The 18,593-nt window shown below is 34.0% G+C and overlaps 1 protein-coding gene and 1 pseudogene across 3 annotated transcripts; both read left to right on the top strand.

Moving 5' to 3' along the window:
* The first annotated feature begins 7,242 nt into the window (after positions 1-7,242).
* On the top strand, positions 7,243-11,644 carry LOC147383177 (cysteine synthase). The gene is made up of 11 exons (XM_086428386.1): positions 7,243-7,390; positions 7,790-7,845; positions 7,965-8,074; positions 8,232-8,289; positions 9,214-9,477; positions 9,558-9,695; positions 9,807-9,858; positions 10,157-10,236; positions 10,625-10,684; positions 10,855-10,935; positions 11,322-11,644. Exons 2-11 carry the CDS (start codon positions 7,804-7,806, stop codon positions 11,412-11,414), a joined length of 978 nt encoding a protein of 325 aa, XP_086284512.1. The 5' UTR covers positions 7,243-7,390; positions 7,790-7,803; the 3' UTR covers positions 11,415-11,644.
* A 2,413-nt stretch (positions 11,645-14,057) lies between these two features.
* On the top strand, positions 14,058-18,341 carry LOC147383176 (prefoldin subunit 2 pseudogene; annotated as a pseudogene). 2 transcript variants are annotated; one of them, XR_015174017.1, is made up of 3 exons: positions 14,058-14,198; positions 16,411-16,867; positions 17,513-18,341. The product of XR_015174017.1 is annotated as a prefoldin subunit 2 pseudogene, transcript variant X2 (transcript). The 2 variants fall into 2 exon arrangements; XR_015174016.1 differs by lacking the exon at positions 17,513-18,341 and having other exon boundaries at positions 16,411-17,128.
* Positions 18,342-18,593: the final 252 nt, after the last annotated feature.

The raw sequence follows: 18,593 nt of genomic DNA, 5'->3' as shown, positions 1-18,593 counted from the left end.
GCAATAAGAAATAGAGATTTTAGGGAAAATTACTTAAAAGACTCGCGTGGAGGGATTTATTTCTAAATAATCCCTAAGTTTTGTAGTTTGATAGTCCATTTAGTAAACTTTTTATATCTTAATAGTCCTTTATTATTGGCCAACTCATCCTAGTTTTTTACATATGCCTTTAACATATTTGAAAAAAACTTCTTCCTTAAATCTTTTCTGATGGAATAGAGTCTCCTAAACTTGATTGAGATGTCAAAAATCTATTTTTCTTTTTTTTATGAAAACAATAAATTTAAACGATTAGGATTAGGACATTCAATAGTGAAAATGGGGTTTAGAGACTGATTAGAAATAAACATTTTACTAAATGGACTATTAAGAGACGTCGTAAAATTTAGGAACTAATTAGAAAAAAACTCCTTTCATGAGGTCCTTTAAAAGCAATTTTCCAAAGATTTTATTAAGGGGTTGCGAAAATGGTGCATTCAGAAAGAAGGCCATACCACTGGTCTATTAAGTAATTTTTCCAAAATTAAATGGATGACAATACGCTAGTTTTCATGTTTATTCTCTCATTATTTCCCCATTGCAACAACTCCGCCTCTTCTCTCACCACGTTTGGATCCCAATATAAAAGTTTGCATGGGTTTCTAATGGAGTAATGAATTCTCTCTTTCTATTACACCCACGATCCTGACTTTGATCGAAAGATCTAAGGACTTTTGAGGTATTTTGCTCATCTTAATTTCTCATGTTTTCATTAGATCTATGATCTTTTATGTTATTTCAATGTAGTACATGTATTCGTATAATAAAATTTTGCTTAATCTAGATTGGACACATAAAATTTTAATATACAATTCTAAGCCAATAAGCGACCTGACCCAAACGATAATTTATAAAGATTCAAGTCAATCCAATTATCATTGAGATTTGTATGAGGCGTAATTGGATTTCATAAAAAAAATTTCAGAAAAAGTACACAAAATGTAGCTTGAAGGCTACTTGATCCAGAGTCCACGAGCACTCAGTCTCACATTTGATGATTACTTGATTCTTGAGTCTGAAGATTGCTCACACAAAGTCACAAGTGCATAAAGTTAAGATGTGTTTTGATTACGACATGTACCAAATACTGGGATTTTCAAGAAAGTTATTAAACAACTAATGAAATGAAAAGTGACCAATCGAGGTGTGAGACATGATTTGAGTTGAACGAAGCACTTTTATTTCTTCAAAAGCGTGCTTTCTATCGATTTGACATTTCACCTATTCCCAGATATTACAAATAAGAAACCAACGAACGCTGGACACAATGACGAAAGCATCCCTCTAAAAAGAGAGGTCCTTAAGTTAAAACCCTTTCATTGGCCATCCATAAGGAATTATCTCTCTTTATCTGATATGTATGATTTATGAGGTATTGCATGTATTCGGGGAATTTGAGCGAGGCATGGTGGTCCAAGAGACCAGTTTGTAGAAAATGATATGCTAGTGAATTGGTTCATAAAGCTCAGGGATGTAGACAGCAATGAATACCTTAAAGAATTTGTTGTATTCTCTCTTTATTTTCATCTTTGATGTCCATTTAATTGTAGGTGAAAGCTTTGATATGATAGCTCCCACTTGAAAATTTTCTGGAAGATCGATACCGGCAATCTTAAGATCCCCAACGATTAATTGAAGTTCATGTACTTGGGACAGAACTGGTTTATCGTTGGACATCTTAAACTCAAAATAATTACTAATAAGAAATTTTTGATTACTTGCCTCTTCTATTTTGTATTTGTTCTCCAAGGCTTTCCAGAGATCTTTGGCTGAGTTGATCGTACGGCAGATATCGTAAATCGAATTGGAGAGAGCATTAAGAATGTAGTTTTTGCACAGAAAATCATCCGCCTTTTGTTTCTTACGCCTTTCTTTCAATTTCATACTGTCTTCTCGAGTAGCCTCAGGAATGAGTTCTAGATCATCATCTAGAACGTAGGCTATGTTTAGTGTAGTTAGAAAGAACAACACTTTCTGTTGCCATCTAGTAAAGTGTTGTCCATCAAATCGGTCAAGACAAGACATGTCTTGATTCATCATTTGGAGAGAATGAAATGTCGAAGCCTCTATCGAATAAGAGGATATTTGTCTAAAACTGTTGGAAATGTGACGATGGAGGAAGAAAATTAACTTCTAGGCTCGAAAAGATTCGATCTCTTTTAGACAAATATTCTTCTCTACTGGTTGAACCAAAGTACACAAGGGATCGACGAACAAATGCCTTCAGGATACAAAGAAGCCTTACACTCAATATACTAAATCAAATTATGTACGATCTGATTTAGCCTATAACACTTAAAAAAAAAAAAAATAACAAACTGATGATGCCTATATCTTAAGCTTAGAGAGAGGAGAATACATAAATTTTCGGTGAAGAAATCTGAATCCTGGTTGGCTTTTTATAGCCATTTCTGTGTTTGTTGACCAAGAGTCATGATATAATGTCTCTTGGTCTAATAGCCGTTAGATTGTGCCTTATCTGAGATCTAACGATCTAGATTGCACCTTATCGAAGGAATGTGTCTCATGTCCTTTAACTAATACTTTTTAGTTGAATCTGTTTGATCTAGTGGCTCTGATCGCGTCCAATCAGTTGCCATTTGATCTAACGGATCCGATCGTTTCTGATCAGGTACTATATCAATCCATCGCACTTGATCATTCTGATCAGGTACTACCTTAATCCAATGCATCGGATCGTTCTCGATTCGATATTATTTCGATCCATCGTATCCGATCGGATACTAACTTGATCGCACCCGATCCATCACACGTGACGGATCAATCATCACCGTTGGATGGTTTCGTATCCCGAAAACTTTAAGACTCCCCAGCTCCTCGCGACGATGCGTACGTGCGAAGTGCAAAGTGCGCCTCAAAGCGCCCAATGCGCCCTAAAAAATCCAATTGCCCTTTCGCACGTCGCACATCGCACGTGCTCGTGAGCGGGTGGTGCTTCGCACCACCTCGAAGCACTGGATCAAAGCCTAAAGGTGTGACACAAACATAACTAACTATGTTGGTTATTACTTATAAGGTACACCACTTACTTACTTGTGAGCGATGTGGGAAACCTTATATACACAAAAAACCTCAAAATCTAACTTAAGAAAAAAAAAAAAAAAAAAAAGACTATAAAAAATCTTATTTTATTTTGAAAATATACAACAAAAAAGAGGTGAGCTATACTCAAAGCATCATCATAGTATTATCGGGATTAAATTGGCAATGGCCCCTAACGGATTTGGATCAGGCTCAATTGATTTTTGGATAAAATCATGCATTTTTTGAAATCATTTGGAGTAGTTTAAAAATGACTAACAATAAAAGTAACTAAACCTGAGAGGTTAGCTCAATAATAATTTCAGACCAATAAGTGGTTAATGCTTGTAGGTCGTGAGTTCGATACTCAATATGAGCAATAATTGCTTAGGGGCCATCCGCGAGGGCACACCTTCACTTATCTGATGTGTGTGATGTACATGCATTACACGTGCCATGGGACTAGTTTTTGGACAAGACCATGGTCTATGGATTGGGAAAAACTTATATACGAGCTCACTCCGTTGTCTACAGGGATACCCAGATAATAAAAAAAAAAAGCAAATTTATTATTTACGATATATTTTAATTATTATTATATTTTAAAATCATTATTTATACATAATATCCTATATAATAAAATAGAATGGTAGACTCCACTCTGTTTATCCTCCTGTGTAGAGAGAGATTATGATTTAAGTTTTTTTACGAATTTCAAGAATTATTTTTAATTTTATTATCTTATTTATTTATTTTTCAAGAATAAATTTCAAACTTTATGCTATTTCCTTTTCAATTGTTCTTTTCATGAATACCCTTCTAACTTATTATTGTGTTTTCATCTGCCAAAGGGGCATAAGCAAACCACAATATGCTAGAAAAAGTGATGAAAACAAAGTGAATAGAGTAAGAACAAATGCGCTCTGTTCTGTCGCCATCCTGGTTGAATTCCAAAAATCAAGAGAAAGTGACAAAGGTCATCCATGCATTAAAAAAAAAAGGAAAAAAATTAAAGAAATCAAGTTGTGGCCATACCTTTACGCCCTTTTGCTTTTAAAATTGAAAAGGCAGGTTACCTTTCCATGGTGCAGATTAAAAATAAGGTCTCATCAGGATTTCTACTAATGAGGGGACATCACAGCATGGTGTCTTGTTTTAAAAGCAAGAGCCAACTGTAGGCCTTTCATCTCAATTTGACTTTGAATCTGCATTTTGATGTGCAGTTCCAACATCAAAATTGAACCAGACTTGCCCCCTCTATTCCATCTAAATCAAAATTGCATTTTAGTTGAAGTGTCTCACATCAAAATAAGGGTGTCCCCCGGAAAGCCCTACATGCTACAGGTGGAGGGTGGCCGCAAGAAATTAATAGTTTTGTGGGGTTTCGAACACTTGACCTAATCTTCTTAAGGAGCTTATCAAGGCTCGGCTTGACACTAGGTCAACCCCTTGGGATTACAAAATATTTATATCTATTATTATATAGTCTTGGGTTCGATTTGAACTATGTTTCCCAAGTCCTTTAATCCAAATTAAGGTCGGATTGAGTTATTCTAACCTAAGCTCAACTCATGTTCTATCATTTATATAACTCGTTCTAAACTTGCACATTAATCGCATTGAGCCCATGTTAGAGTCCCCCAAGTTGTACCACAACACTCTACATCATCGTTTGAGTCTTTCTATCAAGAGAAACATTTTCCTTACTAACTTTGTAAACATTTGAAGCCTTACTAAGAGTCATTTTGCTCAAATGGACCACGAATGTGTTTGGTATTACTTCTGTAACTTTCCAATTATTTATATAAAAACACTTAATTGAGAATAGCCTTTGTAATAGTGCTTCTCAACAACATAAATCCATTTTGTAGTACTAATGATAAAAATACATAAGTAATTAAGTTTGTGTTTTGATTGGAAGTGATGAAGATGAGTATTGAACTAAAGATTTGTAGCATTTGATACATTCCAAAATCATTTTACACAGTAATAGTAGAGTTTGTGGAGAGAGAAAGAGAGATATTAAGTCTTACTAAGGGTCCTTGAGTTTAAATGGATTAGCAAAATATTGACAATCCAACACCACAATTCTCTAGATTTCATGAAAAATTTCATATTCATAAAATAATAATAATAATTAAAAGCAATTTTTGAGGGGTTTTTATTTAAGGTCTTGAAAATGGACAACTACTAAACTTTCATGTAGCTCTCAAATTTAAAATTATAATTCAACATCAAAAATAATAATTTTTTAAAATAAAATAAATTCAAAGTTCATATAATTGTCTTCTCTACAAGCTTGTCGTATCGGATCATGTTTGGATGCCACAATGTGAGTTCAACAACCCTTAGAGAGAATTGAAATCTTATTAGGTTAGTCGGACTCATCTCAATAAAAGGTGACACGACTCTTATAAATTGTGTTTTTTATTTTCATTTCATGGGTTTCAAACCCACGTTTTACACGGTGATGTAATGCGAAATTTACTTCTTGCATGAGTAAAAAAAACAAGTAGAAGCACTCTAATACAACTTCTATTTTAAGTGTTTAATTTTAAGAATAATGTCGAAGTGACCTCAGGCTGGAACCTCATATTGCACTTTTTGACGTGAAAGTGTATGGGAACCATATATGCTTTTCATTGAGAGACAAGTGAATAATCATATATAATTCCTATCCACTTTCACATAAGGAAGTGAGATATGGGATTCCAACATAAAGTCACTCCAACACGATTCTAATTTTAATAATACACTTACTTAAATTACTTTTTTAGTGTTTTAACCTAACATGTCTTTACAAATTTTTATTTTTTTTTCAACATAAAAGTCACAGAATTACTTTCAAGAAGATTTACCAAACATTGGCAATCCAACACCACAACACTCTTAAGTTTCTTCGAAAAACTCAGAACTCAGAAAGTAAAATTTTTTTTAATTTTTTTTATTTTGTTCCATGGTTTTGAAAATTGATCAAACTTTCCCACAACTCTCAAACTTAAAATTGAAATTTAACAATGAAAAATAACTTTTTTTTCAAAGTTGTTAGAATCTTGTCCTCTGTAATCTTGAACAATCCCATCATGTTTTTGGATGCTACAAGTTGAGTTCAAGTGTCACGACCGTGTTCTTTTTAAGCGATGTCGTACAGTGCTTGGGGTGTTAATCCACAAGCAAGTCTATCAAAATTATCTCACATCACAAAACGTAGTTAGCAATACAAGAGAACGGGGGCAATACGAGGTAAAGTCCGGAGACATCTTTGTTGATACAGTATGCAAATTACACGGAGTAACACGTATAAAAGCAAATAAGTGTGTTACAAGTAACTAGTGATTTATGACACGTGATACTTCACATAGCTTGGCACGAGGGCTTGAAATCAACGTGGGTGTAGGCTAATGATTGAGACACTAAATACCCTTCCTACAAAGAGTACGCTAAGTCTTTCCTAAGTTTTCAAAAAGAAACATAAAAAATAGAGGCTAGTTATACTCTTCACCTTTTTATTACAGAAATACCATTAAACTAACAGATATGCCTTGACACAAGACTAATATGACTTTATATGTGAGCCTTACATAGAATTACATGGGTGTTCACAAGCGACTCCGAAGCAAGCTACACCTAACTCTAGGTGTCATCGTACATGGTCTTCACACCAAGACACCTTAGTGAGGGTGAAATCCTTACACACTTGGTAAGTCTAGTTGGACTCTTCTATCAAATCTATTGACGAGTTGGAAATATATCCTAGATATTCCCCAAGAAATGAATCCCTAGGAATTGTATACAGATAATAAATTTGTGTCGTCACTCTCATCTCAGTGTGTCTGTTTGATTTTGACGATGGAATTAGACAATAAAGCACAACGAGAATCATTATTATAATTAAGAGTTGTGCTAAAGTAAGATTGAAATGTACATCGTGGTGGGACATTTCTAACATGGATGTGTGTAAGAACTGTAGATGCTTTTCATTGAGATCTCAATGTCTCCCATTATGTACATTTTAATGTTACTTCAGCATTATCTTATAATTAATCATTTTCTTGAGTGGGAACTGTTGGATATTCTCGAGATTCACGATTGTAAAAGTGAGGATTCGAGCGATGCCAGCGATGCGGAAGTCGAGACGATGCTGATAATCCTCCTCGCAGTATAAAATATATATTTTTTTCCTTGTAAAACTAATAAATATTTCTTGTCATAATTATTAATTAATATTCCAAGCCGGCCGAGGAATTTTTCTATAAATTTCTAAATCTGACGTCTTTCATTTTGCTTCGCGGAGAAAACGATTCTTTGGGTGAGGCTTGAACCTTGAAATCTCCATTTTTTTAATATTTTTTTATTTGATTTCTTCTATTAAATTTATGTATTTTTTTTAGATTTTATTTTTTTTCCCAAGATTTATGTAGATTTAGGTTTTGGAGAAATTATTATCTTTTGGGAAGCTTTAAGAAAAGAGAGATTTTGAGAAGTTTATTAGTGATTTTCTATTTGATTTTGGGAGAATTTTGATAAGCTGTTCTACTAATTAGTATGTTTGGTGTTGTTTTCATCTGTATTTTGTTTTCTGAATTGGGTTTTTCATTTTAGGTTGATTGATGTGTTTAGTGTTTTGATGAAATCTTTTGTTTTTGTTCTTTGGTTTGTATCCAATGCTGCTGAATTAAGATAAAATCTCCAATTAATCTGTTTGCAGTAATCTGAATTAAAATGGTGGAGGAGAAGGCAACAATTGCAAAAGATGTTACAGAAGTATGGTTCCCCTGTATAAAGTTTTTTTTGGTTTTGTTTTTTTTTTTAATTTTTTTAATTTTTGTTTTTTTTTGTTTTTTGTTTTGAGATTCACCCTTTTAATGTTTCTGCTTGAACAGTTAATAGGTAACACGCCCTTGGTGTATCTGAACAATGTTGTGGATGGGTGTGTAGCCCGAATCGCCGCAAAGCTAGAGATGATGGAGCCCTGCTCCAGTGTTAAAGACAGGTATATAGTTAAATTGCTTTAAAGGTTTTTTGTTCAATTAGATACTGTTGATTTATGGTAGTTGTCGTTCTAGTCAGCTTATTGTCATGTTCATTATTGATTTGAGACTAATGGGAATTCAGACCAAATCTTGATCGTCACATATTTTTATTTGTAGGATTGGATATAGTATGATTAAGGATGCAGAGGAAAAGGGCCTTATCACACCAGGGAAGGTTAGTTGAATCTTTGCAACTTTCATGAATATGAAGAGCCTCAGTAGGCAAATTTGACTTTTTGTTAGTTTTCTTTATATATGTATAAAAGTCAGTGGTTTGTGGTTGTGGGTTTATCACACAATCTTTATGGGAATGAGATTCTCACACACACGCCCCAAAAAATGATGGGTTGGTGGTCACTGTGGGATATGATCTTTCTAGCAATATGATTTCTGAAATATACATAAAAGTTGCCAAGTTCATTGAATCTCCTTGTAATGTGAAAGATTAAGAACCACAAACATTGAACAAAACGACAAATCCAATATTTTATATATCCTGGAGTTTGTCCATGCCTATGGCCTGGGCATCCTCCTTGGGGTTAAAGGGGTAAAAGAGGAAAGTTGATAAAGTTAGAGGGGTTTTATTGAAAAAAGGGTAAAAGAGGAAAGATAGTAAAATTGGAGGGATATTATTGAAAAAGAAGGGGAGGAGGGTAGGAGGGTAGGAGGAAAGACAAAAAAGTTAAACGGGGTGAAGAGAAAAGGCAATAAAGTGGGGTAATATGACCCCACTTCACTGTAGCTGGAGTGGGACCCACCGTTGCGTTTATTAAATAGATGGCATGTATGTACATTGTGCCCCACATGATACATGTATGCATGTTGTAGCTGTAAGATGTAATGTAGGTTTGTCTATTTAGGATTGAATTATATTCCTCACTTATTTTATTAAAAAAAGAGGAAAATTTTCAAAGAAAAATCAATCTCATCACAGCATACAGTGGCTATGCTAATTTATCTAGACAATTCTAAGAATATTAGCATACCTCCATCACCATGATCTCTAAAAAAGCAATTAGAAATCACTATCATTTATTGGAGCTTTTTATCTGACAAATTTCCCTTGATTTCTATTATGTTCTGATAATGATTGCTGAAGAGTGTCCTCATTGAGCCTACTAGTGGCAACACCGGCATTGGGTTAGCCTTCATGGCTGCGGCCAAGGGTTACAAGCTAGTCATTACCATGCCAGCTTCAATGAGTCTAGAGAGAAGAATCATTCTCCGAGGCTTTGGGGCTGAGTTGGTCCTCACAGATCCAGCTAGGGGCATGAAAGGGGCTGTTCAAAAGGCCGAGGAGATATTGGCAAAGACACCCGATGCTTATATTCTTCAACAATTTGAAAATCCTGCCAACCCAAAGGTATCATTGAATTAATATCTTGTACAAATACAACCAGTTGGTTCGAAAGTTTACGCATCATTTTGGTATTGTTTGTGTAGATTCATTATGAGACCACAGGACCGGAGATCTGGAAAGGATCTGGTGGGAAAGTTGATGCCTTTGTTTCCGGGATTGGGACAGGTGGCACAATTACGGGTGCAGGGAAATTCCTTAAAGAAAAGAACTCTGATCTTAAGGTTAACTTGATCTTATAATAATGCTTTTTTTTTCTGTCAATTTTCTTTTACTGTAAAAGCTGTGTCTTACTCTTTTGTGTTTTGTGGGGGTGTTTTCTGGGCTTCTTTTAGCTGTATGGTGTGGAACCAGTTGAAAGTGCAGTTTTGTCAGGAGGAAAACCTGGTGAGTTATGTTCAATCTAAATGCCTTGATGCATTGTTGAGTCTTTACTTTCAACAGGACCCTTTGTTCCTTGGGTCTGTCTTAATCTGTTTTATGCTCATGTTTTCTTATGTGGAGCTTAATCTCAACAAGCTAGTATTATTTTTTTGGCAACCTGGGTGGCTTTGTTATGACTAAATGTTAGGTGGTTGCCTGTTAAAGGCTAGGGTTTAATTATGTTGAATGTTGTGGGTCTATATGTATTTTCATGCCTGAATGTTTGCTGACATGGCACATTGCATACTTGTAAATGTTTTAGGTCCACATAAGATCCAGGGAATTGGTGCTGGTTTTATTCCTGGTGTTTTGGAAGTCAATCTCGTTGATGAAGTTATTCAAGTAAGTTTTAAAGACCCTTTGTTAGAGATTCACTCCTTAAGAAACAATAATCTGAATCTTTATTTTCTTAAGCAGTAAATGTTCATGTTAATAATATAATAATACAGGTTGTATAATCTCAAATCAAAGTGGATATAAGCAATTTCATAATTCTTCCAATAATCAAATATGTTTATGATAGTATAGTAGAATGAAACTCAAAGAGTCTACAAACAATTGGTTTGTGTTATCGCATACAAAGTAACGGTTCTTCATTTTCAAGCATTAATTTTTATAGTTTCTGTCAAATCTGTAAGTCTATACTCAGTATGTATCTATGCAGACATAGCCATCTTCTATTTAATACTGTCTCATTTTAAATGTTATTTTCTGTTGGTCTACTTCCCAGATATCAAGTGATGAAGCAATTGAAACGGCAAAGCTTCTTGCGCTGAAAGAAGGGTTGCTGGTAAGTTATCAATCTTATTGACAATATGTTAGTGGACACGTTCTTGTGTTCTCAAAAACACCATGCCATCACAGAGAATCGTTATTTTGATTTTTTTGTTTGTATTTAGATCTCAATGGCTGTAAACTTTTTTCTTCAATTTCTGACAATAGAAGGAACATTTTATATAGGTTGGAATATCATCTGGTGCTGCTGCCGCTGCTGCAATTAAGATCGCAAAGAGGCCAGAAAATAAAGGAAAACTCATCGTTGTAAGTTTGACCTCCTCCTTGGTTTTTAATATATACATGTGTTCCACATTGCCGAATAAATTGGCGTTTTTCTCTTATTAATTAGAGTTCATAACCCATATATTAGTGGGTTCACAATAGTTGACTCAATCTTATGCTTCTAATCATCCAAATTTGCATATTTTTAAGAAGAAAAATAAAATAAAAATGGAAATGTTCCAGAAAGCTTATATTGGATGGTTAAGGTTATCCAATATGGTCGACTGGGTTTCATCCCTTTGTTGTCACCATCAAATAGAGGGACAATGCTCAAACCTGCACATCTATCTTTTCAGTTATTTATACTGTTTTCAGCATTGTTTTTACTTTGTTAACCTATCATTTTCTTTTTTTAACTTCATATGCAGGTTGTCTTCCCCAGCTTTGGAGAGCGTTATTTGTCCTCCGTGTTGTTTGAGTCTGTGAAGCGGGAGGCAGAGAACATGGTTTTCGAGCCTTGAAATGTTGGTTTCCGAGCGCATTTAGACAAGGTTTCATGTTTGTTATTTTGGTTTTTGGTGTCTCCAGATAGAACTTTAGCTGAATGATGTGGTTTTTCAAGCCTATCCAATGTTTTTATGACTGAAGGGCAGTAATGTGCAACGTTGGACTCCAAATTCCAAATGATGTTCTCAGTTCCGTAATATTTGATCTAATAAAAGGTTTCTGAAGGATGCTTGATTAAACAAAAGTTTCATTGTATGGTTTTGATGATAATGGTGTTATTGGCTTTCAGTTTCACAATCCAATGGTTAATAGTCTTGTTAGAAAGAATTTGTGATGCATTCGAGGTTGTTCTGGTTATCCAATTATTATGGGGATTTGAAAGATGGACAACCTATTTGATGAATCCTTTGGTACTTCTGGTAGATGACATTGTATGGTGCTTGGAAAATCTTATATTTTTAAAATTGATTCAGCCAATTGGAGAACATATTCATCCAACTTGCAGGCATGGTGGGCTGAAATGAGGGTCCACCAACTTTGATATAACATTATGAACTATATAAATAAGGAGGTTAAGAATGTCATAATTGATTAAAATTCTATGAGTGATTCACAAGCTGTGAATATAGGGATACCCTATGTTTTTACTCCATCGTACAATGAATTTTTCATGTCTTAATGATCATCCTTACAAAATCACAATCCATTCTCAGATGCTTTAATTGATTAAAACTTGTCTTGATTTTGAAGAAGTTGGATTATTAATTATATTGTTAATTTTTGAAAGATTTTTAATATAATAAATAATGTTGGGATGTATTGATTTTTGGTCATGTTGTTCTTCAATGTTGAAAATGACTCAATGTGCACTTGAATCATCCAAAATGTTATCTATATTGACAAAAGGGAGTAGAAATAAGGTTTAGGTATAGCTACTTTGGGGTGGCTATTATTGCAACCGAATTGATCACAAAAGATTTCAAATTTCTTGAATGAAAATGAGTTCACCTTGAGGCAATTTGACTCGGACTCCAACTTATTTTGAGAAAAGCCTTGGGGATGTCAACATTCGTGTATAGAATCAAGTATTTTTTTTTTGGTTTTTGTTTTTTTTGGTTTTTTAATAACCCGATATCCTTGTAGACAGGGGACTGGGTCTATATTTGGGCTTTCCCTAGTCCTTAGACCATGGTCTCGTCTAAGGATTAGTCTTGGGATATAAACAATGCCTGCACATCACACACACTAGGTAAGTGAGGGTACGCTCTCGTTGGTCACCCCTGAGAAATTAATTTTTATATTGGGTTTCGAACTCATGACATACGGGCATTAACATTTTATTGGTCGGAAATTGCCATTAAGCCAACCCCTCGAGGTCTATAGAATCAAGTATTAAAGTAGGCACATACAGACTTCTTAGCTAGCTTGTGAGAGAACTTTCTTGTTTAATTTAGTTGGTTACGAGGATAGCTCAATTCTTATCTTGGATTCAAATGGAAAATAATGAATTAGGCCATCATCTTCTTATAATTTAATTAATCTTATCTTTAATCCGTCATTTTCAAACTTGCTTTAACTTCTTAGAACCCTTGATTTTTCTGTCAAAAAATCATATCTTTCTTTGAGGTTGGAAAGTTAGAGTTGATATATAGAATCTTAAGGTTGATTATGAGAGTAAAAATTATTAACTAAGAAGTTGAAAATAGCTGATATGTAGATGAATTTGGCCAGAGAATAAAAGTGATGGCATTCACATAATTTTTATTAAGAGAAAATTCCAAAAACATGCTCAATTTTTCTTAAAATTCTTATTTCAATATATTATTCATTTTAATTCCCAAAACATGCATGAACATAAGATATCGAGATCACATGTATTTATTTTAATTTTAAAGTGATGTTCTCACTGATAAAAATTAAAACACGAACAATTATTTTAAAGTCAAATATAGTTTGATTTTTAACAGTTAGATCATTGGTATTTATTCTAAGAGGACAGCTATCTGGACATATCAAAATGACTCATTTCACCTATTTTCTTACGATACCCACCTTATCTTTAAAATAACTATCTACACACACTTATTAAATGTACTTTAACCTAAATTGTTTATTTTATTTACGTAAAAATATCGAATCATTTTTCTTTTTCTTCTTTAGCTTCTCTCTCTCTCTCTCTCTCTTTTATTCTTCGCCTTCATTGCATCTAGTTCAATGAGAATTTTAAGTTTTGATCTTACTTTTTTTTTTGTCTTAATATTTACAATTGAGTTGTGGTCTTATATGAAAATTTTCTATTCGGTAGGTTCTTACCGAATTGGTTTTGTAATGTTCAATAGATACATACCGAATTTGTTTAGTAATATTTGGTAGGTACCTATTGATTGTTCTAAAACAAATTCAATCTACGCCTACGTAACAAAATTGTCAAAATCTTCTAGTTCTTCGATTCAAAATCATCGTTTTGAGGTTTTAACATAAGTTTTCTATTTTTCTTAATATTAAAGTAAAACAAATTTCAAAAAATAAGATTATTTGAAAGGAAAAAAAATTTTAAAACCTAATCTCCATTCGTTCAACCTCTCACAAAATTGCTATCCTAAATATATTTTAAAAAAAAAAAGGCTTTTTTAGTAATTTTAATAAAATACGCACCTGTTTTAGTAATTTCTCCAATAAATTTACAGCACAGATTACTCTTCTACACTCAACAACAGTCTACACCCTTCAAAGCTTTACTCCCGCGAAGCTTCTCTCCTAAGTCGACCTACAGTACTCCTACACACATCGTTCCGAAGGTTAGTCAGTCTTTCGTCTTTTAGGGTTTTTCAAATACGGTATTTAGGGTTCGAAATTGTCTCATCTTCACATATGTTACTAATAATAGTTTTTATTTCTTGAGGGTTTTATCCATCACAGTATCTCATTTAATTCCACAAATTTGTTGTTGTTGATAATTACATATATTTCTTCTGTTTTCTATTCTGCTAAGAAACCATTAAATTTCTGAATGATTTGTTGAATCCTAACGGCATCAAATCTCATTTTCCAAAACCCTACCTGATTAGATGATCATGATCATGAATTCTGTTGACTTTTTTTTTATGCTTGTTGTGATCATATTGACTTCATTTCCACCTAAGGAATCCAATTGATGGTTCAATTGATACTTTTTTTTTTTTTGGGTTGATAAATAAGATTTTATTCATAAGTAGAAAAAAAAATGGATAAGCCCAAAAATAAAATAAAAATGAAGCTATATGGATTGGAACAATGAATGAGAATGTGCCTAATGTTTTTCGCATTTTTCTTACATGGGACGCTATAGTTAATGAAAGTTTCCCTTCTTGAGATTGGATGATCAATGTTAAGGATTTTGTCGAGCGATGTTAACCCAAAATAAAGGAATTTTTTTTAATGCTCCCCAAATGAAGTTCCCAGGGCGGGGAAAGCTTGATTACTGGTATTAACCAACAAGAAGTAGAGAGATTTTATGGAATTTATCATCCTCGCTTAATATCCATTTTCAAGTTTTCTTTGAATTTAGGGACATGCGGACGACCAAAATGCTCTCCATCATGCTTTTTGATCTTTTTCTTCATTTTTTTAATATGGGGGGTGGGGTGGCTTTCTTCCTGGATAATGAGGCGAATATGATATGCGTCCCTCAATATTTTTCCTGGGTGTTTGATTCGATTATTTTTCGTGATTGTGTCCATAAAACTGACGGTGAAAAAAAATGCCCAAATCTTCTGGCTAGATATCACCAACCTAGATGTGTAGCTCTGCAAAGGGTGAACCAAACATCGTTTGCCAAATTGGGTTCGTATCAATTGGCATTTTAATCGATGTAACTTTCTACATTGCGATTTTTTTCCTATTATATTCATAAGGCAGCTGTATATGAATATGTCATATAAAGTATTTTTCAACTTTAGGCTTGTATTTAAGCAAGCATGTCCATGTGGTCCAAGTTTCATGAGGGGTTCTGTTTTTAGCATCTCTGGGAGTGGTGTTTGCATTTTTGACTTTGTTCGTGTTTTGGTTTTCTGGGTAGGTCTCCTTGACTTACTATCAGCCGCTTATACCATTTTTTTCTTTCTTTAAAAAAACTGGTATCCCTGTAAATAAATTTTAAAAAAAAACTTCAGGCAGGTGTCATCATTTGTATAGTCGGGAAATGGGTATCCATGGCTTGAACCTTTTTGTCTTTGGAAGAACAAATGCTATCTTATGCTAGTTACCTTGGTTAGAGAAATAGGACACATCATTATCATCATGAAAGCCTTATCACAAAAATTTGGGGTCAGGGGAAATAGGACACAATTAACAGTACTTATGTAGAGAAATCGATCCAAGAACGACAAATAAAGAAGAGTAAAACAAGATGCTGATACACACAAAGCACGAACATTTTTACATGGTTCCCTCAATATTGAGGTACGCCACGAATAACACCGATTCCACTATAAAGAGAATATCCGCAATTACAGATTACACCATTTCCACCAAAAATAGATATATATACCCCCAGGAAAACCTAACTAGGGTTTTACATAATACCAGCTTCACCAGTGGGATGCGTGGCTTGATTAACAGTACTCCTTGCTGACCAGTACCATCTGGCTCCACACACCATAACAACTTAGAAGTCATGGCAAGACTTTTTGGCCAATTATAATAATTACGAAGCACAAGGAGATCCCTCATACTCATATTGCTTCTGTTTACGTTGAAATGTGTGGCACTCAAATAATTGACAATCCTATCAAGTTAGTTTATATGATCTCCAAAGTTGGACTGTTGAATTGTGAAGATTTAAGTGTATGATATTTGGTTTCCACGCGTAAGACTCGACTCTAGATACCTTTTTTTTTTTTTTGTTTCTATAATAATGCTCTAGACCTTCACGAACTTAGGATTATCAACTTTCAATTATTGAAAATTCTTTGAGATCTCTCTTTTGTCATATCTTTACTTCAATTCTCTTTCTTCTTTTTTGTTGTTTAGAATCATGAGCAATAAAGCTGAAGGTGATAACAAGGAACCAATGAACGAGCAAGCAATCGCCAACTTATATGGTACCATGAGATCTGAAATCAGCCAATTTCACTCGAAAATTATGGAACTAGAAATGGAAGTGAGCGAGCACTCATTGGTGATTGGAGCAATTCAGCCTCTCAATCCATCCAGGCGTTGTTACCGGATGATAGGAGGTGTTTTAGTGGAGAGAACCATCAAGGAAGTCCTTCCGGCTGTCCACCGTAACAAAGAGGGTTTGGAAGAAGTGATTTCTCGGCTCAATGAAGGATTAGAAAAGAAGAAAAAGGAGTTAGCTGAGTTTGAGGCGAAGTACAAAATCAGGATAAGAAAATCTGATAACGAAGTGAAGGAAGACGCTGGTAGAAAGGAAGGTTCTGCTCAGGGAGTTCTTGTGGGTCCTACAAGCGCAAAAGAATGAATCGTTGTGAGTTTTTATTTTCTATTTTTCCAATTGGGAATTTTTTTTTATGCAATCTTCTACTATTCTTGTTATGATATATTAGGGTTTGTAAAATTGCTCTAAGGGGAAGGGTTTATCAATTATGAGGATCATTTATGAAATTAGGGCCCCGTTTGATTCAGCTGCTTGAATCTGCTATCAGAAGTTGAAACATTAAAAAGTTTGTTTGATAGAGCTTTGTAAAAATGCTGTGCTGTTTACCAGAATCTGGTAATTATTGTTTGATACAGCTTTTGAAATCTGTTGTATTAGGGTAAAATGTTCAGAATACCCTTAAGGTTGATAGTGCACCCAAAATGCATAAAAAATTATCAGAATACCTTTATAAATATATAATTATATTAAATATATATAAATATAAAAAATTTATAAAAATAATTTATTTAATTTTAAAAAATTTATAATTCTAAAAAAAAAAAATTATAATTTTATAGAAATTTCGGCAGCATTTCCTCTTAAAAATGGACATATGAAATTTTCCTAATAAACAATATACCTGCATAATACGTAGGGAAAAGTAATGAAAGAATCTAAAAGGAGCAAATTTATCTTATAAATCTACTAACTCTCATCGTGAAAGGTACACAACCATTTGTTACATTGATACAGGTATGCGTGTCAGAGTTTCATACAAGTATGTCATGGATGGTCCAAATCCCTAGTTCTCTTCTAAGATAAATTAGTGATGGATTACCAGAGCCATCTAGGAAGAAAGCTCCATTGTCGGAGGGAGAGTGCATTAAGAGATCTTGAATAAGGGAGAGGTCAAGACAATTCATCTTATACCTTCTGATAATAATTCGTGGGTTCGCTCGGTTCGAATTCTGGTTTGCCACTAGAGAACTTCGTAGGGGTAGACAGAGATGAAGGCATTTGAAGGTTGAAGTGATGAGTAGGTAAAAAACAGATTGAATATAATAGATTTTGGGGGGAAAAGATCAACCTTATTTTATTTATATATGTTGAAGATGACGGAATTTAGTCCTCTTCAATTAGTAAATTAATAAAGACCAAGGTCTAAGGGTCATACCATCAATTTGAAATTTTAAGGGGATATTTCAAATATTATGAACACGTGGAGGAGGATGTAGAAAAGTTAAAAGTAAAATGGAATTTGTTTTAGATTGCTGGATTTGACGAACCTAGAGCGAGCGAACTGTACCGCGAACAAGCTCATGGTTCTTGAGTGTGTGTATGAGTGCTTTATAGAGTTGGCTCTTGAAAAAAAACCAAAACTTTCTTGAGCGACATAATGTTGTCGGTGGGGCCCAAATGAACATAATGTTGAACAATCCAACTGTATAGTGAGTTCTATTTTCTATTTTAATTATCATTTGTAAATTCTTTTATAAGATTGTTTCGTCCAATATGATCTTCATGTGGGTTCTGGACTTGCGAGGTCTTACTAAGTCAAATGCACCATTTGAAAAAAAAAATGAACTTTATTTAATTTTCGATTGATTGGGATGTGTTTTTGGCCTTGCAATTTATCTTCTTTTCTCAGTATAGATCCTCAACCATAAATTGATTTAGCTCTAATATCATTTTTGAAGACTTTATGCACCTAATTTCTACTTGAAGTGTGAAACGCATATTGGATAGGTCTTGGATCTATTCGGATTAACCTTTATTCCTCGTTTGGTCTAGGACTGTCAATGGATCAGGGTCAATTTGGTACTGATCCAATAAG

Source organism: Akebia trifoliata, chromosome 16 (assembly GCF_017979445.1).
Source record: "Akebia trifoliata isolate Shusen 1 chromosome 16, ASM1797944v1, whole genome shotgun sequence".
NCBI lineage: Eukaryota > Viridiplantae > Streptophyta > Magnoliopsida > Ranunculales > Lardizabalaceae > Akebia > Akebia trifoliata.
Note: the sequence above shows the minus strand (reverse complement) of the source record. Positions and strands in the feature narration are given on the sequence as shown.